The sequence below is a fragment of the Branchiostoma lanceolatum genome, chromosome 18 (assembly GCF_035083965.1).
Source record: "Branchiostoma lanceolatum isolate klBraLanc5 chromosome 18, klBraLanc5.hap2, whole genome shotgun sequence".
Classification (NCBI taxonomy): domain Eukaryota; kingdom Metazoa; phylum Chordata; class Leptocardii; order Amphioxiformes; family Branchiostomatidae; genus Branchiostoma; species Branchiostoma lanceolatum.
The window spans coordinates 3,946,610-3,971,724 of NC_089739.1; the positions used below are offsets into that span (position 1 = coordinate 3,946,610).

General features: G+C 40.3%; 2 protein-coding genes across 3 annotated transcripts; one reads left to right on the forward strand and one right to left on the reverse strand.

Annotated features, from left to right (window-relative positions):
* Positions 1–202: 202 nt before the first annotated feature.
* Positions 203–12,901, forward strand: LOC136423895 (uncharacterized protein C2orf50-like). Of its 2 annotated transcripts, XM_066412281.1 has the most exons (4): positions 203–333; positions 6,408–6,578; positions 11,116–11,155; positions 11,503–12,901. In XM_066412281.1, exons 1-4 carry the CDS (start codon positions 311–313, stop codon positions 11,695–11,697), a joined length of 429 nt encoding a protein of 142 aa, XP_066268378.1. In that variant the 5' UTR covers positions 203–310; the 3' UTR covers positions 11,698–12,901. The 2 variants fall into 2 exon arrangements, with proteins under 2 accessions (XP_066268378.1, XP_066268377.1); XM_066412280.1 differs by lacking the exon at positions 203–333 and having other exon boundaries at positions 5,379–6,578.
* A 113-nt stretch (positions 12,902–13,014) lies between these two features.
* Positions 13,015–20,180, reverse strand: LOC136423894 (phospholipase ABHD3-like). Its single transcript, XM_066412279.1, has 9 exons — positions 20,046–20,180; positions 18,334–18,503; positions 17,745–17,863; positions 17,257–17,363; positions 16,365–16,477; positions 15,564–15,737; positions 15,071–15,125; positions 14,046–14,211; positions 13,015–13,514 (listed from the first exon to the last, which is right to left on the reverse strand). Exons 1-9 carry the CDS (start codon positions 20,169–20,171, stop codon positions 13,318–13,320), a joined length of 1,227 nt encoding a protein of 408 aa, XP_066268376.1. The 5' UTR covers positions 20,172–20,180; the 3' UTR covers positions 13,015–13,317.
* Positions 20,181–25,115: the final 4,935 nt, after the last annotated feature.

Below are 25,115 nucleotides of genomic sequence, written 5' to 3' on the forward strand. Positions count from 1 at the left end.
ACTACAAGGGTCTGCATTTCCAACAAAAATTCTTAGTCACGTAGAAATACTACATCGATTTATATTAGTACACAACCGACATAGACCGAGGAGAATGGCCTTGTGGACACCTGATTGAAATACTAGACACCCCTCCCCCAAGTCAACAGCGATCTTTCCCTGTTAAGGCGTGACCTCACTTCGAGTCGGATCCTTTCTGTATAAAGGGCCCGTCTGCGTCCACCTCTGTAATACTGCGGTCCGGTGCACAGCGCGCTCTCTCTATCTGTACTTTCCAGATGTTCTCGAAGATTACATCATACTAGACACCATGTTTTCTTACTACAACAAGAGGTAAGTGTCACCGTCTTTAAGATTGAGGGAGAGTTTCATTGTCTGAAAATCAGAGTGAGTGTTAAAGTAGAGTAACAAAGACGGACAGACTCACAGGTACCGGAATACTGATCGAGACAAATTGCTTTAATCCTGCCGGTATGTAATGTTGTCTAAAGAAAACGTCCTTCTTTGAATTGAACATGATTTGTTAGAGATATGACGATGGAGAAAGAATGTTTTCATAAAATTCTTCACTGTTTTTTTAATCAAAAGGAGAGAGAATGCGAGCTAACGGTTGTCAAAGTCGCGTTCAACTTATGAATGCAATATGGTACACAATGTTTGACTTAATGGTATACGTTTGGTAGTATGTTTCTCGCTACGTATAATTTTCTACTAAATCTCTGAAATGTTAAGCTTCTTAACTTCTAAGAGTGAAAGATGGGAGTACATTTTAACTTGATACGGTTAAAACATCTTTGCTCTCATTCATGGATTCGGAACTGACAGTTTTATTGTGGATTCAAAATGTTCTCGCTACGAAGCATTTCAATATGTGACTTATCATAACTCCAAAAGAAAGAATGAACATTCATGATTCCTTTGAAACTTGATACGAACACCTTGAAGGTGAAAAATTTTGTCGGAGACTCATTCCTAGACTGAGATTGAAATGTTGGCGTCCGGTTGCTTTGGGATTTGATCCCAGGACATTCGGCGCTTGCTTCTCGTAGCAACGGTAAATACAACTACGTGATTAAACATAGTAATGATTGCTCTTGTTGTTACCTGTTGGCGATTACTGCCATGTTTAAGTCAAGGTCATAGTGTCATAGGTTCGTGCCTTTGTCTTGGATTGCAAGCTACGGCGACAGTAGCAGCTATAGGGGGCAGTATTTGTATCAAATGTCATGTTTGTTGTCTTTGTAACTCAAATGGATAAGAGCGTCGCACCCTTTAAAGCTGCGACTATGGACGGTTTTGCCTTGCTAAGCTGAGACGGTTCTGTGCCTTGAAAGAAAAGTGGTTGTGAATGTCGCGTGGTCGTATCACAGGGCGAACAAGTCAACTGTGCACAGGCTCCTCCAACGACAATTTGTATTTCAAGTATTCGGAGCAGGAACGTTTTTGCTTCTATCTTCAGCTTTCTCTGATGCAAGAGTTTTTTAACACTAGAAGAGGAAATTTGCCGTAGGAAACACCGTTGATTAAAATGCACCACAAGCGACTAAAAGGAAAACATTGCCTTCGTGATATGAGAAAACAAACTAAATTCGCTGTCGATTTATAATAAACCGTTGCGGCATTTTATAGCCCGGCCAGTTACCAGGCTTGTTGGGGTAATGTCTTTGTCCCACACGTCGCCACAACACGTCAAATAGAGCTGAGGCTCCAACGAAGGAGTCGACCGAGGCTATATTTTATGGGTGCTACTAGGATACCATTACAGTGAACGACATATTGTTCTGCATTGTGCATTTTGCCTTTTCAAACAATTGCAACACCATAACTAATAGAAGTACAGCTCTTTGACAAAAATGTAGGTAGAAATAGATGTAAAATCCTCGCTACTGAGGATTAACTCGAGTATTCGTTCCCGAATGTTCTTGCAAGAACGTTTATCCCACAGTAACAATAGAAATCCGGGTTTCTATGGTGTGGAGAGACCTTTGGCTGAACTCTGCGCCCTGGATGCGACTGTAGATGTTTGTCTAAAGAACATTAATCTACCAGCCGACAGGAATAACAAAAACGTGGCTCCCGACTCCACAATAGCGGCGAAAACCAATCATGTCAAGAGCTAGCAACACAAGTAACATGTACAAAAGCTTCTCACGTTCAACTGTTGTGATAGGAATGTCATTTAAACCTCGTCTTTCTGGCTGAAGCGTTAGATAAACATTGTAGAGGTAGTATGATAATACTCAAACAGGAGAAGACAAATGCAAGTCATAACTAGGGGGCCCAAACCTACACGACTTACTCCTGAGACTTATCTACCACTCAAAAATAATGACCATAGCATGTCCAGAACACGAGATATCAAACCCGGAAGTTCCGCTGCAGTATCATAGAAATCCGCTAAGGGGCCCAAAATTTAATTATTTCCAGGTGTCAAGAATACCAAGTATTAATACAATCCATCCTGCCATTCTCGAGTTATCGTGTTTACAGAAACACACACGCACACACGAACGCTGACGAAAACATAACCTTCTTGGCGAAGGTAATGATGGAGAAGAACTTTATTGCACGACAATTGTCACAGGTAAAATGCATGGCACGTCGTACATACATGACAGTTGAACTATTGCTAATATCTAACTATTCTAAAGAACTGATCTACTTAACGAATTAAGAAAATTAAAATGATAACAGATATTCCTTATTTGCAAATTCATGCCTAAAGGCTAATTGCAAGGGTCACACAGATATGATAACGTAAAGAGATTTAGAAGGTAGCTAGTCTATAGATGCATACTAGAGTAGTGAAAAAGAAGATACAACCTTTCGACCCAAAGACTGGTGCTTTAATTTCCAAAACAAGGTTTCAGTGTTTGTAATATTCTCGTTCTACTTTTTCCGGAAAATGCAGAATTTTTTGGCGTTCAATTTCACTACTGGGAAATGCTAATTACGTCATATCGAGGACGGGGTTCCAAACCGCGACCTTAGAACTACCGTGAACTTTCCATTTTCTCCCTACCGCGAAATTAAATCCACACCAACATGTCCCATTTTACTGTGTACAGACCGTAACGTCACACCTATACCTGGTCACTTTGAATGATTAAAGGAGATCTAGGTTTCAATACCGAAGAAACCATTCACTAAGCGAATAGCGATCTGGCTAGGCGTTCTCACACAATAGCTGACCAGATAGGCGTGGCAGGATCCAGTCAGAGTGGACAAGAGTAGGATTAAAATGAGTACGTAAATGGAGGGGCTTAGATGACAGCCTTAGTTACATGTCAGGAGTAAATACAAGTGGGTCAGGACAGGGGGAGGGGGGTGTTGTGCTTTGAAGATCAAGAAAAAAGAATCTGAAAAGAAAATTGACCCAAAAAAAGAACGACATTTTGACAGATCAAAAAGAACGACATAACGCATAGTCATTTCATAATGATGATTTAGAAGTCTTCCTCTTGCAAATAGCCTAGCTATAGTATCCAGGCCTGTAAGGCTTCGAAACGCTTGCCAACGATCATTCAGCTGTCTACAACCCATTGGGAAGCGGACCCACGCTATACATGGCTGGCTCCTAGGCTATTAAATGAAGAAAGTGTTACAATGACTGTCAACGCGTGATCTTGATAACACACTACATGTGGTACTATATTTTATGAAGTGAAATATTTTTACTTAGTCGCTGAGTCACTGGTCAATGAGGTATAACGTTACAAACAAAGGAATATGTGAGTGAAGTGAAAGCCGATACTGAAAAAAGGCGCAAGTGAAAGTTAACCAATCCTTTTCTATGTCTTATTACATGAGCTTTGAAAAAAAGACGTTCACACTCACAACCAATTCGACATGGATTGTTTTATCTTCACTCAAGAAAACGTGAAAATATTTACAGTTTGACTTCTTGAAATGGCTCCTTATTCAAAACACACACTCTCTTGGAACTTCTTCAGAACTTTATATTTTCATCTTTAAGAGACTTAAACCAACCACTTGGAAGGCCACTCCTCTATATGTGTATCAAAACCCCTGGAGTCGAAACCACCTGACCATTTTGACTTCTTGAAATGGTTCTTATTCAAAACACACTCTCTCTTAGAACATCTTCAGAACTTTATATTTTCATCTTTAAGAGGCTTAAACTAACCACTTGGAAGGCCACTCCTTTATGTGTTTATCAAACCACCCGACCATAACTGCTTGCACTTTGCCCTACTAACTACATGTAGCCCGGTAAGCGGTAGCTAAACATTACCTACACTATATAGGTGTTATCAAATAACATAACAACTTGTGCAAACACGTAACGTTACGGATTTAAGTTTGTTCTATTTGACGTGAGCAAAGGAAACGAGTTAGCCTGGTTAGAGTGGCTATACCACCGTGAACTGGCCGGTATCTTACGGTACTGGTAGTGTCATCCGCCCGCCCAGTCTAATAGCGTACGCCGGAGGATTTTTACGGAGTTGGTTTCAATTACTTCGCGGCAGTATTTAGAAAGGCCGACTGGGAAGATAGGCTGACAGAAAAAGACCAGGGTAGAGCTAGGGTCTGTAGAATATCCCTAAGCTGGCCTGTTGAGAATGATTTTCAGGCTAGACAACAATTATATTTTGAAGGCCTAATACATGTATATCTTAATCTTTAACGGGTTTAAATTATTTTTGCTCAAGGACTCGAAGCAAAATTTCCAGATAGACAGCGACGGTCGTTTGGCATAAATATGCTTTTTCGTACTTTGAGAACTTATATCAATATGTTTCTTAGATTTCTTTTGGCATATGCTACATAATGGTTTCGTCACCCATTCTACGTCACTGCACGAATCTAAGTAACAGTAACAGACGTAAATAAAGATCACCAGCCGCCAATTCACAATTCAAAGCATCGAAACGTGGAAGTTATTCTAGTCTTGTTGAAAAACGCCGATTTCTAATGGCTATCTATTTCAAAGGGTCAACAATCCAACGCAAAACAGTCAAAATACAAAAAGCAGAAAGACAGGCAAAACTCGTACATATTCATTCAGTAAAATAAAGATATCGGTATATCAAACCGTTGCTTTTTGTTGCCTTTACTTTAGTCTTGCTCACTTGTGGCTTTGCGTTTCGCGAACGAACATAGTGGAGTCCGTAGTAGGGTTTTACTTCACCGGGAGTGTAATACATAAACCACAAGACAGCATACCCCAAAACTCCTGTGCGACTCCCGACAACTGAACGGGCCCAACAGGTGCACTGACCTGAAACGACCACCCGCTGAATATTCATTACTCACCTATCGACGTCACCTTTGGCTTAGCGACCGGTAAACAAAACAACTCATTATAATATCCCAACCGTCTGTCAGCTGACACTCGACCCCCGTGGTATTTTGAGTGAGTCTATTCGTACGCTGGCCACGAGAGAGTAGGGATGCGTTTAAATTGATTATATTCCAGGGAATTACGGGCCATTTCTGCCAAAAGGTGTCATTCAGACGTCCCATCCGAGGACTGTCCTTCGTTCTTTCACGTTTTCCGACGACAAAAGCCGACGATATTGCTCGGGAACGCCTTTCTTCGCCGATCTTCCTCGTGACGACTGAATGAAACCGGCGATTCGAACGGTATTCTTTCCCAACGTCATTTTCAGAACCCTGTTCTAAAGCACGATAGAACAGTTCTATCAGGAAGATTCGAACACTACGACTGTATCTTGCGACGGAATAATTTCATCGCACGACATTATTTTACGTCAGTCAGTCGGGATTTCTATAATTAGAGGCCGGACAGGTAAAGTTACTGGACAAGCAGGGACTAAATTGCAAGAACAACTTGCCGACTTGTTTGTCTAAAAGTTGCCTGGCTTGTTCGGTTACAAGACAAGCAATCGCCGAGGAGAAAGAAACACGAGGTCGGTACTTATCAAGACGACAGGAGACTTACAAGAAGTTGGGAGATCTACATAATCTTGGACACTTGAAGTAAGGACCAAAAGAATCGTCACTCTAAGCCGATTCTTCAACCACTGGACACGTTTGGACTTCAACCTTTGTACCAAGACGTGAAAAAGTTCGTCTGAAGAATTTCAATCAGACAGGTGTTCGAGAATCGTCGGAATCTTGTACGAAAGATCCCGAGGGCGGCTGAGGAAGGATCTACGAGTCTTTCCGATAATTAGCGATTCTGTCAGAGCGAGTGATCGACACACGACCAGCACGACAAACAACCACGGGGCAAATTCCTCTCAGCTTAGCAGCGAAACAAACAACTTGCGAACTGTCTCTACGGAAAGGTAGCGACAAAGGTCGACCACCAAAAACTGTGAAAAGTGTTCTATAACTATAAGAGTTGTAAAAAAAATGGCTGTTGAGTTTTCTAACCGCACTACTTCTGCGGGTTACCGCCTTCCTCTCCGCGGCCCCAGCGCCTTCCACGAGCGGTGTGTGCCGAAGCAAGACCAGGGGACGTCCCCGGCACCACCTCCGGCCGCCGGCGGCAAGCGCACCGAGGCAGACTACCGCCAGTGCAACGAGGTCGCCGAGGACAAAATCTGGAGAGAAAGCGTCAAGAACGAGTGGAAAGGAGTTCAACAATGGTGAGTCTGAGATCTTTATATCTTAAATAGGAGAGAAAAACATCAATTTTACCCCTATCCTGGAATAATCTTTATTGCAAACACCTGTAAACATAAAATCCAGTTGTAGACAACAATGAAGTAGTCATCTTTCTGTTCTGTTTCTTTCCTCAATCACTAGCCATTCACTGACCATTCATAGTTTGAACTAGAATGAATTCTAAATACACCCACCCACCCACCCTTGATAAAACATACTAGTATATTTTACAGTTCTACTAGTTTGGCTGACTTAACCAAACCGCCTCATTTTTACAGATTCATCCAAAATATAAGAGTTCAATACTAGTAGAATTTTTGTCTTTACTTTCGTCTGTTACACTTTCCAAACTTATCTGTATCTACTAGTATATCTTCCAAGTTATCATGAAATGCAGTGACTACCTTACATCCCACCCAGTGTGTAATTATGGTATTCCATTTCAAGCCCCGAAGGCATGTGGGATTTGGATATATCCGTATGTTGGTCCAACCCACCACTTGTATAGTAAATTGGTACATATCTTCGCCTTGGGCATAGATTACCAGTCCTTGGCTACTGACAGTAACAAAATTGGTTAAAGCCCATGTTATATAGTGTTACACCATTCGAGTGGAAATATTTCCGTCACAGTTTCGAAAATTTCATTGTCGTGTTGAGAAAGTTGACATTTTTTCTGTGAATTGGACTGGTTGTTGGTAAGATTCGCAGCATTGGCTTTGCCTTTCAGCGGCGCTGATTTTGGACGTTGTTAGTCTTCTATCGTGAAAAACACTGATTCACAAAAGAAAATATGATGGAGAAATATTGGACGAAATTGTATCATAAAAACAGGAGGAAAAATTAAAGGAAAAATACCACAGATAGATCTACACTAAAATCATGCATATTGAAAAGACAACACAGAAAAAGAACTATACTATCTTGATACAAAACATAGTAGACTCAAGAAGAAACCTATACTGTATGTTGTGACAAAATTCCGTTACCAAGCTATTCGACAACGTGACATTACCATGGAGCGAGTATCACTCCACATATTTGTCTTTCTAGCAATTTCTCTTTGCATAATTTATCAAAATCCAAGCAACACAAAGCTGAATATGATATTGACTTTGTCAGATTTGATAAATTGTCCCATATTCAGGTCCAGTGTGCGTATGAAATGCCATTTGTGTGCAAGTCAGTTGGAGCAAAGTGTGTTTGATAATACCAAGTCCGTTTCATTGTATCCGTGGCAAAGTATTTCTTTACCAAAAATTGCTGAGTCAATGTGGTAAAATAGAAGTCACGAAGAACCAACTTGAGCAAACATGATAAAGCTCTTGACTTGTATAATAACCATAAATGCTTTAAGGTCTTGGCATATTGCTAGATCATGAATTGGACACTACGAATTAAAAAGAAAAATATGTTTCCACTAAAAGGATTTCTGCCATAGGGTCCTCATATATTACTTGTTTCATGCTGCAAACGTGACTCAAACTTTGGCAAGATTGGCTCCTCGAACCCAACACAAAAGAATCCGTAGTTTACGCACTACGAATTGAAAAAAAATATGTCTCTACTAAAAGGATTCATCTCGTAGGGCCTTCATATATCACTCGTTTCGGGCTGCAAACGTGACTCAAACTTTGGCAAGATTTGGTCCTCGAACCCAACACAAAAGACCCCGTAGTTTGTTCACCTGGGCTGACTTGTTGGTACTGTTGCGGACCATCCGGCTAGAGCGTTCGAGCAAACATGCGGTGACATGATGTTTGACGTAGAGAATGTATATCAATCTTGTGTCAACCCTTCAGCTTAGAACAATCACTTCGCTGTCCGCCCTTAAGTTACAACTGACAGACAGACCTATTAAGGCTAGATATCAATCTTAAAGTACTATGACATCTTTAATAATCAAACGTCGCGCTCTGGCCTAGTTTTAAGTCACATTGTCCTTGTCACTTAAAGTTTTCTATACAGTTGAAAACTAAACGACTTCTATGAAAACTAAAATGGGTGCAGATATCTTATGGACTTAGCGCACAAAACATGCTATGTAGACAATCTACAAAAAGCCGACCCTAATATAAAACACTACACAAAATTTATTGCTTAGAATCTTTACTATAAGATCTAGCTTACATAATTTGTACCTCTAAATGTATCCAAACATAATTATTATGATGAATGATAAGTTCGTTCCAAATTCGTGCCCGTGGGTTAATTGCAAATAACATGAAAAGTACAGGCAAATAATGTAGAACAGTATTATATAGCAAGCGTCTACTTTAGTATGAATGCTGACTCTGAATTATAACTTACTTATTGGGTCGACTTATTTTTCTGACACAGTGGAAGACGAAGTTTCTCCCTTTTTTCTGTAACGTATGGGTGCTGTGATGTTAAGAGGAGAGTAGTTTTATTTTTGTCTGTAAAGACGGAAAAATTAGGATGGTATTCAATTGGCGGCTCCTTCGTTCGAAATAAAAATGACGTGTTTTCTATGTTTCTTTGCGTACTATGCTGTAAGGCAGGTGTAGCTTTTAAAGTAGGTGTGTTCTTTGACTAATCATACCCCCCAGGGTACAAGTATGGGGAGGGTCAGCGACGATGACTTAGCAAGAATGGACCTGACTTTTGTGTTGACTTGAGTGGGATTGAAAAAAGTGATCGCGTTGCACAAACAACAAAGAACCGTATCAAAACACAGAATGAAGAATCGGCAGTGCGAAAAAAGGAAAGTACTTGTGTAACGATCACTAGCTGGCGAACGTTGCACAAAGTTACAAAGTTAAGCCTACGTTAGACTAACTTGTCAATCGTAATTTGTTATAATATTCACACAAAGACTGAGTAACACGCTCACCAAAGAAAAAAATAACTGACCAAAAAACCGTTATAATGTTGGAAAAAAATGCGGTGTAATTTCACCCCACTCTTAATGTCGTCTGCTCCAAAACACAAAGCTGTGGCTGACATACAGCTTACAGATTATCAACATTACTAGCGCATTAGATATGAAATATTGGTGATTATTACACGTCACCAACGCTTTGAAACATTGACAGACTGTTCGCACGAATGATTCGGCGCAGAATAGAGTGCTACATGTTTATTCAACAGTGTCAAGATGGTGTGTGACGCTGAGTGAAGAATGGACAGTCCAGGTGGCCATGTTTAAACCAAGGCAGGTTCAAACAGAGAACTCTGTTCAAACGGAACACAGCCATTGGTTACAGCCGAGTCCAACGGTCGTCAGAATTAACTCCACACAATATCGTCGGTCTGTTAACTTGATTATCGGCTATAAGCTCAACGTTGCGTGCCAAAATTGAAAAGCGGTTCAAAGTAGAAGATAAGATGCCTTGTTACGAGATACTGTGCGTAACTGGGCACAGTAAACATGCACGATTGAGAAGTAGATTCAAAAGTGTAATTTTAGTTAACCTTTTGTCCAATGTATCATTAACGAAAGATAAGTATTCAAAAATATAATGAAATCGTTGTATTGAAAATCCAGATCCTACCATGATTTTGGTGATCCGAATCGCAGTTCCAAATCACGATCAAAAACATACAATGTTATAAAATTTACTATATTCTTAAATTCCAAGCACAAAAGGTATTCATCTACTGGATACCAGTTCATAACCCTGATCTTAAAATTGAATGCACGTAGCATATCAATTATGAATCTTTTACAACCTATTCTATCAGCACAATAAGACTGTGTGCACTTCGCTTCATGTCATACAAAAACACATTACAGTTGACGTCGCTATATGAAAAGCGTAATCAATCAAACTAATGAAAGAGCTCTAGTGTAAACAGTGTCTATAACATGCGAGCAGTGTCTATAACATAAAAGCTACGGTAAAAAAAGGGTAAACGAAAAAAAACAACACAGGTCTAGTTTTCTCCCATTCCTGACTAGACGTTGGAGGAAAGCATTTTAAATTTACACGACTTTCCTCACTACACCCAGGTGTAAAATTGGTACCCGACTTCGGTTGGGGACATAATAGGCGGTGGAAGGGAAGGTATGGGTTCTACCTCCAATACCGTGCCCTAGACACAGTGGATAACAACCCACTGCCCGTACGGTCTCAAAGTCCATTGGAAATTTTACCTTACCTTGTTCCACTGTTGTGGCAACAATACTCTTGCGTCTGTCCTATTGTTCCCAACAGAGTCTAGTCGACAGCTGCGTTTATCACCCAACAATAGACCAGGACGCGTGGATTTAAAGTTGTCACGCAAAGTGCTACACTTGTCGTTTCAAGATTGCTAGCTATTCCAAACCATGCTTCAGAGAGATTACAAATGTGATTATTCGTTTCGAGAAATTAAAAAAAAAATAACGCATTAGTACGCGAAACTCTTTGCAAATTCCTATTGTCATTTCTTAAGTTCCAACCATACTCTTTTCTTTCCCTTTCCAACTTTCGTTTTCTTTCACACAAACATATACACTAAGATCGCAAGAAAAAATATATTTAATGTTTTTTTCTGTCTTGTGTATTTCTACAGGGAAGATAACTGGGGATTCCTGAAGGAGTATGATCAGAAGGTGAGTTCACCTTCATCTTAAACTTTAACCTTGGATTTGAAGGTGACCGTGTAAAGACATCTTCTGATTTACATTCGCGGTAGCTTGATTTTGCGGTCGGTGGGAAGAGGAAGTTTCCGCGGTGTTTTAAATTCGCGGCTGAAGCAATTCTGTAGTACAGTAGTAATACAAGGAATACATTATGATTCGCGGTGTCGCAAATTTGCAGTGGAGAAGTCACCGCGAATATAAAACCACCGAAAAGATATACACTCTGCCAATACTGCATGTACATATAGGAGTACTTCAGCGTAGCTCTATGCGTGTCATAACCCGTGTTTAACAAATAATGTCTTTTGTCAACGTAGGGCCGGCCCAAGCCCCAGAAAGAGCTGCCCGAAAGAGTCCCCGTGTACTCGGACGACATGCCCAACACGACGAACGGCGTCATCGGCAGCAGGATGAAAACGGACCTCGGCAGGCACATGTTCCAGCTGGAGAGAGCGCTCATGACCGGACACAAGAAGAAGAAACTCGGCACGGAGCTCATGTGCTACGACTGATGACGTCACGAATGGCGTCACGGATATAGAGGACATGTATGATGACGTCACAGATAGAGGCATTAACCAATGTCATTGGCGATGGACAATAATAAGACATCGCGCCAAGTGAATATATCCCATGTTGTTCCATGTAGAAATGACGTCATAGCTGTCAATCAATATGACATCATCAATATTGAGACTGTCAGTCAAAATATGAGGTACTAAAAGTACCTAAAGGCATGTAGGTATAGAAAAGAATATCAAACTTAAAAAAGGACAAAACATGACGTAACCAAGCTACAAGATTGCCATAAAACCCCCAAATCCGTGAAGTTGGCATAAATTTGATGGAACTTAGTGCTACTGAGTTGTGAAAGTTCGGCTAACGATATTGCAAAGCTAAGGACAGCATACACTTCTCAGAAGTAGGCGGTGGCAGTTGTATCTCTATATACAGAACTTGTGCAATACCCCCTCAAAGAAGGCAATAATATCTACTTAACTAAATACATGTGCTACTCGGCCAAAACTTTTCTGTAGCTTTGTTGTCCATTTTGTACAAATCTATGTACAGTATCTGTGTCTGGCTATGGTTTTAAAACAAGTAATTCATAGAGATAAATGATTAAAATTTCTCTCTCATTTTTTTGGGACATTCCATGCATTGATGTTAACCCTTTCCAGCCCATGCACCAAGCTTTATCTATAAACAACATCAGCCCCAAGAGGGTTAAGACTTGGTGTACCAAACACAATGATTAAGAATGTCTCTGACAAGCAAATGGGGCCAAAAGAACAAAACCAGAAAATTGTATTCTCAAACTGCCAAAAATGCTCCAAAATATCTTGAATAGCATTTCAGGTATAACAATCATTTTGATACAGTATCTTTTATTGTGTTGGGGTGTTGGTTTTAAGTTGTAATTAGGTGTTATTTTTCTCTGACATTCTCTTAATGTATCGACTGATGTTGAGTACTCTCTGACATCTTATCAGTTTTCGAATGTTATGAAGCATAATTCTGTAATATTTTGTATATCATGTGATTCTTAAAAATGATTTCCAATTGAAAAAAATGTCATATTCGTGAATAAAAAGTGTACCATCTATGTGTTTCCGGTTAAAGTGGTGCTAAACCGGAAATAAGGTCTGTTATATAATCTTTGAAAGAAGTGATCATTTTACAGTTTTAATAAATGATGTCTTTCTGATATACAAATGCGATGTTTGAGTCCTTTTGTGCATCCTTATAATCAATTATGATTCATGAATACTAATAATTCTCTGTTTTAAAAACAAAAATAATAGAATTACATGACAAAAGTCAACAAGTCATTCTTGATAATTCATTTATTCATATAATGATTTTATGATTATAAATATTGTGTTGACATTGAAAGTTAACAAAACAACAAAGTCAAATAAAGATTTGAATTAAAATGCATCCAAGTGAACAATACCTTAAATTGAAGATAAAAATTTGTTGCAATTTGAACAAGCTTATTCTACATACAGTTTCCAATAATTCTTAAAATCCCAAATCTTACTTTTCTTTACTGTTTTTCTTAGAATTAAAACAAAAATAAATTAAGCTCTACATATAGTTTCCACTATTCAACAACAAGAAATTCTCTATCATTGCTTCTTCATGTGTGTCCCTAAAAGTTCTTTTTCCCTGTACTTGAAGACAGCGTCAATGTACTGCTGAAACAGTTTGTCCAAGAAACTCTCACGGGTAGGGGACAGCCAATCACCGAAGCCGACATGTCCGCCATGCGATGTCACCACCAATGAGATGTTAGGGTTTGTCTTAATATCCTCGGTAGGAATGGCTAAAGGAGAAATGATGCAAAAAGTTTACAATATAGAAACTGTACACATTGATGCATTTATGACAGCTAGGCATCAAGGAATAGATAGATATATATCTTTTTAATTCAAACTAATAATACAATTGGACATAAGTTTTTACAGAAAACTTTCGTCTTAATCTGTGGACCCAGGTCAAGCCGACCTTCCCATCCTGCTAGTCTCCCGTTACACCATCTTCCACCTCACATCCATGTACAATTTTCCAATAACTATGGACACACATAACAAGACAAACAAACACAGACAGAAAACAATATCTCCATTTTCACGGAGGTAATAAAATGATGCCTGATAACCAAAAACTGGAAGTCATACACAATGTCAGGATTAGTTCTCTAAATTTGCATTTACTGTGACAATATACAAAATGTACTAGCTATAAATGAATATATATTCAATTTATTATGTACGCAGATTTCTCAAGTATATGAGTTCCCTTGGGTTTGGTATTATATTTATATCATCAATATGATTCTCTCTTGTCTACTCACAGTCAAAGGGAGCGAAGACATCATCAGCGGAGTTCAGGCTGAGTAGAGGGATTTTGACCTTGTCGATTTTGTAGCACGCACTCGCTGTTGTGTAGTAGTGACGCACCGAGTCGAAACCGAACATCCTGCAGGTGAAACGGTCGTCGAACTCCATCACTGTAGAGGACTTTGGGGTGGAGAGAAACGAACACATGATGACGACAGCTGCTTTTTCTTCTTCTTTTTTAAACGGTTCTTTAATAGTGGCAAATGTGCTAGATGTTGGCACATCGGCAACCAAATCCGCAGAGCGTTTTTTGGCACACAGTTTGACAGATTAGCCGAATAGGCTCGGTGGGTGTCACTCCACCGCCCGGGAAGATCGTGTAAAGTGCCTTTCCCAAGGGCACAACATCGGGGCATGGTGAGTATCGAACTCGGCACCTATTGGTTCCGAGTTCAACGCTCTAACCATTACGCCACGCCGACGCCACTGGCTGCTTACAAGAGAGCAATTCATTACTGTAATTCATCTTCATGGTAGCAAAATTCACGGTATAAGAAAAATTTTCACTGAACTTTAACTTCACGGTGGTGGCAAGCAATTTACAGAGTGGATGGGTGAAGGAATCATAGATAATAACAACTTAGTTTTTTTTCACGGTGATGATAAGTTCACGGTTCAGAGGTGACCGTGAAAACAGTGAACATAAAGTTACAGTCAGTAGAAGAAACAACAATTAAAGTATCTCACAGAAATCCTCTATGTATGTGTGACCAAAGTGGTACAGAAATGGAAAAGAGCACCACAATATTGCACCGAAAGAATTGCGGAAGGATCTAAATTCAACTTTAACAAAATATTTGACAAAACAGTTTTCTCAATATAGATCCTCTTTAATCAACATTGTTACATGACTAAAACTTTTTTTTCAATCTTTATTCAACAGAATAAAAGAACATAAACAAAGACAACAATATAACATGATAACATACGTGTCACTCACACGCATAAACTATTATTTATATATCATAATAATATTCACCTGCAGGGCGTAGTCAACATCCACTCGGTCATCATTGTCAAACATGTCACGGTTACTGTGAAAAAGGATAAAACGTTTGTGTGTGTATGGTGAAGTTGGGCAATGTGCACGGGTATTATCGGGCGTGAGAACACACAAGAACTGTGCAAGTGACGTAGAAATTCACATCTTGACATGAAATTCTAGCAGTTTTGACCTGTGATTAGAAGATACTGTGATTCAATTCATTTACTTTTGCAGTGGCTTCATTTTTGCAGCAAATGAGCAGAAGCAGATATCAGCAGTGTTTAAAATTTCAGTTGAAACAATTCTGTAGTATACATAAAATACATTGGAGATGAATATTTGCAGTGTTTTCTGATAATCAATTGATAAGAAATACATGAGCCAAATTAATAACAAGTATACTATATTAAGCTTTTACATGTTAGATCACTTGAATGTGTCACTATGGTAATTAACAAAAATGGGAATTCATGTACACAGTACTTACAAACGTAGATCCCTATTTATTTGCCGGACCAGGTTTTTGCTGAATATCAGACGATTGATCAGTTGTTCTAGGGACTCTCCTGTCTTGTTGGCCTCCCATGGCATGCCCACGACCATGGCAGCCACCAGACCACACTTCTCACCAAACTTTGCCACATAGTTGAACAGGATCATTCTAAAACAAAGGCAAAAAATAAAAGAACGGTAATGAAGACTGGAACTGTTGAAGAGTAAAACACTTATGTTTGAAAAGGCAGATATTGGGCGCTTTTTCCACTGTGCTTGGATGTATCATACTGTTTGCTACACATTTCTAAAGGTACAATTTTACAAAATGTATATCAGTGTGACATTTTTCTTCCTACTGAATTTAGTAATTAATGACCAGTGCACAGACATGGAGGTATAGTTTTTTTCTAAAACTATAAGAGGAACTCATTGCCAAAAAGGACACTACACTCTGTAGCTTTAGAAAATGCCTACAGCTAAATGTGCAAAAACTTAAGGTGTGACAGGCCGATCAGTATTATATAACCAGTAATTGCTGCTGCATAGCGAAGCTTAGCTAGTGTGTTACACCAAAGGGCTATAATTATTATACTGGCTATATATATATAGATACAGATCCAATGGGTACAAGCGAGTTCACGGTTTGAAGTGCACATGCGGAGCGTGATGCAATGTGGGTATTACCCAGGGGCCTTGAACTTTGACATATTACCAACAATGCATTACTCTTCACATGTGCACTTCAAACTGTGAACTAGCTTATTGTGATGTAAGAATATGGAGAATTAATTACCCTCCCATGGAGCAGCCCACAGCCATTAGTGGAGCGTTTGGGTAAAGTTTCTTGATGTGACCGACGACACGTTGAAAATCCTCAAAGTCAGCTGCACAGTATAACCTGTTGGACTGGAAAACAGTCATTTTTATTCCTCAATCATTATAGAATTTGTGTGTGGCACATTCAGAGTTGTCACTTTTAGACGTTTTCCAACAAATAAAGTAAAATGAAAGAGACACACACTCACTATCCACTTCCCCACACAATATGACTCTAACAACTATATAAGTTATCTATGTCTCATCCAATCTGGGACAGCCCCTATCCTTATACTTTTTTAAATACTAGAACTATCATTATGTGGCACTCAGGTAAGTAATTTGATATGCAAAACACAAATCTATCCAAAAGGGGTTGGTGGAAATAGCAGTCCAGTCTGGACGTCGGAAAACGTGGTCCAGTCTTTTTTCCATCAACACCATCCAAAAGTGCCAAAAAGATCATTAAGGTGCTTAATGCTATCAAAAAACACCAAAAAGAAACTATGCACATTTAACATCACTCACAAAGAAACTTACCCTGGGTTCCAGACTGTTTATCGGGCCTTTTAGCTGGTTCCCTTTAACCGGTACCTTGTAGTCAGTTCCTTCGGCGGCACAGAGACTCCAGCCCGCAAAACCCTAATTAGCGCACCGGGGGAGTTGTAGCCGGGGAGTTGACCGGCCCTAACAAAAGGGGCGCGGTTTACTCCCACGGGCTACAACTCCCCAGAGCGTTGATTAAGACCGGGCAGGCAGACTGTTCTTGGGCCGCCGAAGCAAATCGCTAGCGACCTGGTAGTCTGGCGCCCAGGGTAAAAGAAACTATGCACATTCAAGGTCAGTCTAAGTCTGTTCCTGCCACCTACCTTTAACTTTACCCCATTGGAGCCTCTATGGTTAAAAACGACACTTCTGTAACCCTTCTTAGTAGCTCCTTCGGCAAGTCTTATGGAATAATAGGAAGAACTGTTTCCTGGTAGTAAAAACAAAACAAACAAAAAACACAAGGCATTACATGCATTAATAGAATTGTCATTAGCTACATGTAGTCTGTGTGTTCATTGATTCCCAAAATTGAGTGGCACAGTGCAGCATTGCCATACATTCTCACTTCTCAGTACTAGAGCTGCTATCTTTGTCTGTGAGAAGGGTGGAAAAGCAGTATGTGTAAGGGGGTGAAGTTTACCATCTCACATATAAAGTACACACATCATGATCAATTGGATACTTGTAAGCTCTTGATTTGGGCATTAATTATAATGATTCTATTGGAAAATAGAAATTTTTTTTTGATTGGTGAGGAGGTGGGAAGGGCGTATAAAAACTACATGATAATTTGTGTTTTTTGCCTTACCTGTCAGACCAGGGAGGATGACAACAATGGGGCGTGTCCCGTTGTCATGGCAATCGTTACCATGGTGATCCAGCCAATCCAAGTGGATCTCTCCACCATCAGGGGGGTACAGGATTTCTCTGTAAAATTACCCATTGTTTGATCATGTAACATGCAACGCAAGATGAAATATGAATTCAATGAAATATTGAAACGGTAGCTATGATCAATCTCCAAGCAGATGTCAGCAGTTGAGCGTGTTTTGAGCGTATTTGGGAGTGCTTTTCTGGAGATTATGCTTTTACATATGCTATGAGGGTATCTGCAAACACCAGAGTCGTAATCTCCAGAAAAAACAGACAAAATACGGCCAAATACATGTACACTCAAAACAAGCCCGACTGCTACACCTACATAGATCAAGCTATTAAATTATATCAAATTTCTACAAACATCCCTGTTTCAACAGGACTTGGATCACACAGCTGTGCAAACTATTACAGAATAAGTACTTGAGTACATGAATCACACTTTTAGAAAAAAAATTGTAAAAGTACAACACAATTGAAATGCTCTTAAGAATAATACAGGAACATGTGCGGTGCTTTACTTTCTGTATGGTGGCAGCTTTTTGGTCAGGTTGCCAACGATGGAACACATGACGGTGTGAGCACGCGATGTGAAGCACCAGACAGTAGGGTAGTACTCCTGCAACAGGACAGGACAGCGGCGCCGGAGGAAGTCTGCACAGCTCTTACTGCCGGTTATCAGCATGGGTTTCTAGAACGGACACAAATACAGGGTTGAATATTCATCAGCCTGGTCCCAGTCTCTTCACAGTGCTGGGGGAGGTCGGGTTTACACTGGAAACATGTCGGGAATACATAGTCACAATTCTCTGGGAATGTATCGGGAAACGTTAACAGTTGTCCTCCGCATTTTAGGCTGGTCGGAGCACCATCGGTGTTCCATCGGTCGATGTACATTTCCCGACATACACACGGTAATTTTTCGATGGTCTCAAAATTCCTGATAAGAAACCCATGTTTTTCCGACAAATTTGTCGGTAATACGTCGTTTCTTTTTCCCACAGACTTCCGATGCCGGTCGTCAAGGCAACAAGTTATAAACACGGCGGAGGGGACTCCCCGGCTTGGATGAAACCATGGCAACGGCGTTGATTGACGGGTAGCCGCGGTAATGGTTACCATGGACACTGCATGATTGACAGCGGAAAGACAAGCACGTGGTCGTCGCGGCATACAGCTTAATAAAAAGGAAACTTCAGACGATAATCGATCAGCTGTTCTCCAGCACCATATTTGACATTTACGGATGTTAAATTTCATTGTTTAGTTATAAGACTTAGTTTGTACGTAGTTTGTAGTAGAACGTGTGGAACTCGCTGTACTGTTTGTTGTGTCAGTAAATTAAGCTTTTATTACAACCGGCAAAAAATAAAATATTGAAAGGAACGATATTTCCGTAGAAGTCTGTAATCGGCAAGTATGAGAAGCATAGTTAAGATATTATAATCGAGGAAACATCGATAAATTCTTAACTTAATAACCAAGGAAATTCATGTCAAAGGACGCGGAAGCATAAACCCGGGATTGAACCTGCAACTCGCGGCGCCGTACGGCAGCCATTTGTTCGCAAACGCAAGCGGCGTATCGCGGTGAGCTAAATATTGCGGCGAGATAACAATACCTTCAAACCACTTCAGTACAAACGGCCCATCACGTGGGGTTCCGCACCGACACAAATCTGGTATTATTCCGTTACCAACACGACATATATCCGACCTCCCCGAGCACAGTGCTACGGGTCGTTTGTGGTCCAAGGCCGGTGACTTTTCAACAAATCGTTTTTTCATACTTTTGAATTACATGTTCAGATAATTACTCTCAAATTGAAATTGTTGAATTCTTAATTTCCTAAGGTACAGCTCGCGAAATAGACATGCAAGTTACTGTTATATCAAACAGGTCTCCTCTCCAAAATTATGATGTTGCCTAGGAAGGCCGGTATGTGGGGAGGGTAGCACCACTGTGCTCGGGGAGGTCGGATATATGTCGTGTTGGTAACGGAATAATACCAGATTTGTGTCGGTTTTTCCCAGCAGCTTTTACCGATGTTGAACCCGATACAGATCCAAAAATCAGGCTAAATCAATGGAGTTCGCCCCTTGCTTTCCCGATAACCTTCCTATATATGTTTCCAGTGTAAACCCGACCTCCCCCAGCACTGTGCACATGGCATTTGAGTTCAAGGAATGTTAAATAAAAAGGAAAATCCAAAACAAATAAGTGTAAAACGTACCTTGACGACATACTTGAGGTAGTAGGTTGCTACAGTTGCCGTCACACCGATGAGAAGTGAGGCTATCGGCCACTCTGTCCGCCGTTTCACCAGCAGTGCCCACATCTCATGTAAACTTTCCGCCATCTTGGAATGACCAGCATTTGAGTTCAAGGAATGTTAAATAAAAAGGAAAATCCAAAACAAATAAGTGTAAAACGTACCTTGACGACATACTTGAGGTAGTAGGTTGCTACAGTTGCCGTCACACCGATGAGAAGTGAGGCTATCGGCCACTCTGTCCGCCGTTTCACCAGCAGTGCCCACATCTCATGTAAACTTTCCGCCATCTTGGAATGACCAGCTGCGACCAAAGTTCAACGACCTGTAGGTCAGATCAGATAGGTTGATAAGGACTTATACGATTAGGTCATTATATACCTTGGTTGTACGTATAATGAGGGTCTGCATGCCCTTTTTCGTGAAGCGTTACGAGCGATTTTAATTCACCGTTAATCGTTACCGGCCGCCCTGAATTTACCGTTAAGCGTTATCGGTATATTACTCGTGAAGCGTTACTGGTCGTTTTAATTCCTCGTTAAGCGTTAATTGTCATCCTGAATTTAACGTTAAGCGTTATTGAGTAATTCCTCGTTACGCAGGAAAAAGCATTTCAGTGGGTCAAGATTTCAAAATTTTCTCCAGAGAGCACACGGCTCCGGCGAAAATTTGTCGGTAGGGCGCCCCCACAAAATTTCAAGCTGAAACACTTCTATTTTTCACTCTACTAGCAAAGTTTTCTCCTCAAAATTCAGGAAATTAAGCGTTTCGCGGTTCAAGATTTTGACATTTTCCCAGGGTGCATGCCGGGCCTTCGTCGAAAATTATTGTCAGGAGGGCGTCGACCCCCAAAACTCAAGCTGAAACTCTTCTGTATTTTTTCACAAACAGAAATATCATTAAACTTAACTTACATTACGAGTAATATTTGCCCATCGAAATGCAAGAACTAGCGTTTCAGGGTACGGTGTCAAGAATTTTCCCCGGGAGCATGTCGCAGCTCCGGCGAGGTCTGGAGGGCGTGACGCCCCTCAAAAATCAACCTGAAACTCTTCTGTATTTTTTTTTTCAAATACAGATGTCATAAAACTTAGCTTACTCTTCAGCAAAATCCCCCCTCAGAATGCAGGAAATAGCGTTTCAGAGGGTCAAGATTTCAAAATTTTCGTCGCGCCTTCGGCGCTCGTACGTCATCGTGACCATGAAATTTCCTGTCGCCGTCGAATTTAAAGGGTTCGGAGCAGGCGTGCGAGAATGGCATAGCGTAATAGGTCTCTTGCCACAAGATAAGGACGACTAGTGGCAAAAAAAACCGTCGTCTTCAGGGGTATCTCATCATGTTCTAAAAATGCTGAATTTACCGTTAAGCGTTATCGGCCGGCCTGAATTTACCGTTAAGCGTTATCGGCTGGCCTGAATTTACCGTTAAGCGTTGCCAGGACCCCCCCATGCAGACCCTCTATAATTTCAGTGCGATTAGTAACGTTAGTAGTAGTAGTACGTGTAGTAGCGGTAGGCTGGTTTATTTTTTACAAAATGAACTAAAAGCTATTTTTTATGGGAATCCATGACTTTACATAACGTTATCAATCATCCAAATTCTAAGTGCGGGTATTATACATTGTAATTCTACTCTATTGTAATGAAGTTTTTACAGAGCCCTCCCATGAATCTTAGCTAAAAAGAAGTTATCAAAAAAATTTGCTAAGACTCGTGGGAGGGCTCTGCTATTTTGTTAAAGACTCGTTTAAAAAAATTAATGCCGTAAATCGAAAAAAATGTCGGAAAATGGAAGCTGATGATTTTGATAAATGCCCCTTTTTTCTATACTCAAGAGTTCTGATTTTGTCTTAAACTTACCATATTGAACATTTCATGTTCTGTATGTTGGGTGATTTATTCAACCTTCCTGCCCAATTGATTGAACATGATGCAGGCAACTTTTTTTGGCCCAACTGATCTTTTTTGCACGCTCGCATTAATTCTAGCATGACTGCTCAGTGCTCACAATTGTGAAAGATAATTTGAGTTTCTTCAAAGATAATTCCACTTGAAGATAACAATAGGGACCAATTTATGACCAGGTTAAAGAAATTAAAGTTTACACACAAAGTGCAAGAAGTCTGAATATATTTGCCTTCGAGTCATGCACAACATTAGTCCTGAATAGATCTTTGCTCATTTTTGGTGTTTACTGCATCTGACGTATCAACGACATTGAACCCTTTGGACCGAATGTGTTGTTTACAAGAAAGTTTGTTTTGTTTTGGTCTAGTCAATGGCCAAGGTTGACTATACAGTATATATATATGAGGTTATATAGATTACATAACCTCCTTGGTCTAGTCTTGTCTGGAGGGGAGTACTCAGGTTACAGCAAGGAGGTTTGTTTTGACCATTGATAAACACTTGACTTGAAATATGATAGAATGCCAAACATACAATGAAATGAAGTTGTTGATCACTCATATAGGAATGGAAACATTAGGCAAAAGTTTGTTCAAGAAAATATTTCTGTTTCATCTGTTTTATTTCTGTTCTCTATTAAATCAAGAATCCTATCAAATGGGCCTCGATGAGCAAAGCAAGGAGTTTCCTCCTTCCGGGAAATTTTTGAAATTATTCGGTCCATTGATATGCGGGTTCACAAGGTCAGCTATTGTCCTAGACATGCAAAAGACCAATTATCACATAGGGTTGTCAAGGGCTGCTGACCAAACAAGAGTTCCACGACCTCATATCTCCATGAACAATTCTATTCATGCAAATGACTTACACATTTGCATAATATATGCTTGGTTATAAACACCTTTATCTAGCCTAAACATGTTGCAATATTGACTCCTATAATTTTCCAATTAGATTCATAGTGGTGTTTTTGCATTAATTATGCAAATTAGGAATTCATTTGTGTAATTGGTATCTGCTCCACTTTCCATAAACTACATATGTTACATGTATTTGAGTCTGATAATGGAAAACACTGCAAATATGGATTTCCCTCATTAGCTATGCAAATTAAGTCACAATTAGCATAATTTGCACTGCATTATGTATATCTCTGTCTAAGCTACCTGCATACTATGTATCATATTGACAGTCCTATAATTTTCCAATTAGATGAGATATGGTATTTTGCATTAATTATGCAAATAAGGAATTTATTTGCATAATTGGTATCTGTTGATGATCCACTTTCCATAAACTACATACGTTACATGTATTTGAGTCTGATAATGGAAAACACTGCAAATATAGATTTTCCTCATTAGCTATGCAAATTAAGTCCTAATTAACATAATTTGAACTTCATTGTGTACATCTCTGTCTAAGCTACCTCTATACTAAATATCATGGAAATCCATCGTTCCTTTGTTCAGTTATTCGCCTTAGAAGATTTTCACGATAACGCCCCTGCAGTTCCAGAGCAAGCTGCTAGGGGGCCCAAACCCACACCACGTCTTCATTACACCACAAGCTATCTGCCGCCAAAAAATCAAGACCACAGCACGTCCAGGTCAAAAGATACAAAAATTGAAGTTCTGCTGCAGTACCAAGGTCACATACCAGGGGGCCCAAAATCGACCTTTAACTTCGGCTTCACAACACCTGCCCACATACCAAATATCATCGTAATCCATCAAGAGGTTCTTGAGTTATGCTGACTACAGTAGTGCGGAAACACAAACAGACAGACAAACACACACACAGACACACCCAAAACAATATCTCCATTTTTCATGGAGATAATGATCTTGCGTCTGGCATTCTCCAAATGGTCTCTCAGGTTTTGTTGGTGTTGTGTTTGTGTGTGTGGGGGGGGGGAGGGGTTTGAGGGGGGTCGGGAGACGATTTCTAATGTCTCTCTCCCTTCACAAAATTGCGACCACTTCTAGCCTCCTGACCATTGACTGCCTCAGTCTGTAGTAGACACTGCATGGAGGACTCTCTGAAAACCATGACTGATCAGAAGGGCTATTAGAGCCTGGCTATCATCTCTAAGCAGTTAGTATTTTGTAACCTCCTTTGTATCAGTCAGTCAATGCATAGCCTGGATACCAGACCTTTCGCGCGATGCGATGATAAGCCTTTTTGGCCGGGGAAGACCTGGTAGTAGGGATAGAGTTGGCACCCGGGCGCTTGGCAGCCGAACCCTGATATCTATCGCGCGAGAGATAATTAGTGGGCCGTGTGCTGTCTGTGGCGGCGGCGCGAGTTGCTTCCCCGGCCGAAGGATTAGCGCCAGGAGCGCGGTGGTCTGGCACCCAGGCTAGTCAATGCAAGGACATATAAGCTAACTGGTACCTCATTTTATTTGAAGCTGGGTGCCGGACACCTAACTTTTGTAAGTTTCCCGAGATAGGGTTTTTTAAAACCTGCTATTAAACCAACATCTTTATATTGAGCAAGGATGTATTTAACCTCCTTGTATTGAGAAATATCAATTGACGTCCGGTTGTGGGAATCAACTTGCCAGGGTAAAGTTCTGAGTCTTCTGACAAATTCTAGAAGCAACAGATGACGAGCCTTGGAGCACAGTGATTTTCTTGCCGACTTGAATATTTTTCAAGAGTTGATAGGAGGGGGGGGGGGGGAGCCTTAGAGGGCAAACATTTTGGCTTGGGGAGTGGGCCTAGGAAAATGATTTTGACTTGGGGTGAGAGCCCAGGAAAAATTTTCTAACCAACCCAGTCTGACAACCGGATGTAAATTTCGTACAGTCCCTACATATATATTAAACATCCTTAGTTGAAGCAAGGAAGTTTTCCTCCTTGGTTGAAAATGGCATTAGATTCCATGTGCAGCCAAATTTACCTTGCTGTTTGATCAAGGTTATAACCTTGAAGTTCTTGGTCTGATCTGTTGTCTCCAAAGTAATTTGCTGTAAATGCATAATTGTACGCGGTGTTTTTTTGGTCGCAGTTTTCGCTGTAAGCTCTTTGCCGCAAACTTTAAACCACCGCGAAATGCTTCGCCCTCCAACCTCTTGTCTACTATTGTTTCAAACGCGAACTCAAAACCACCGCGAAA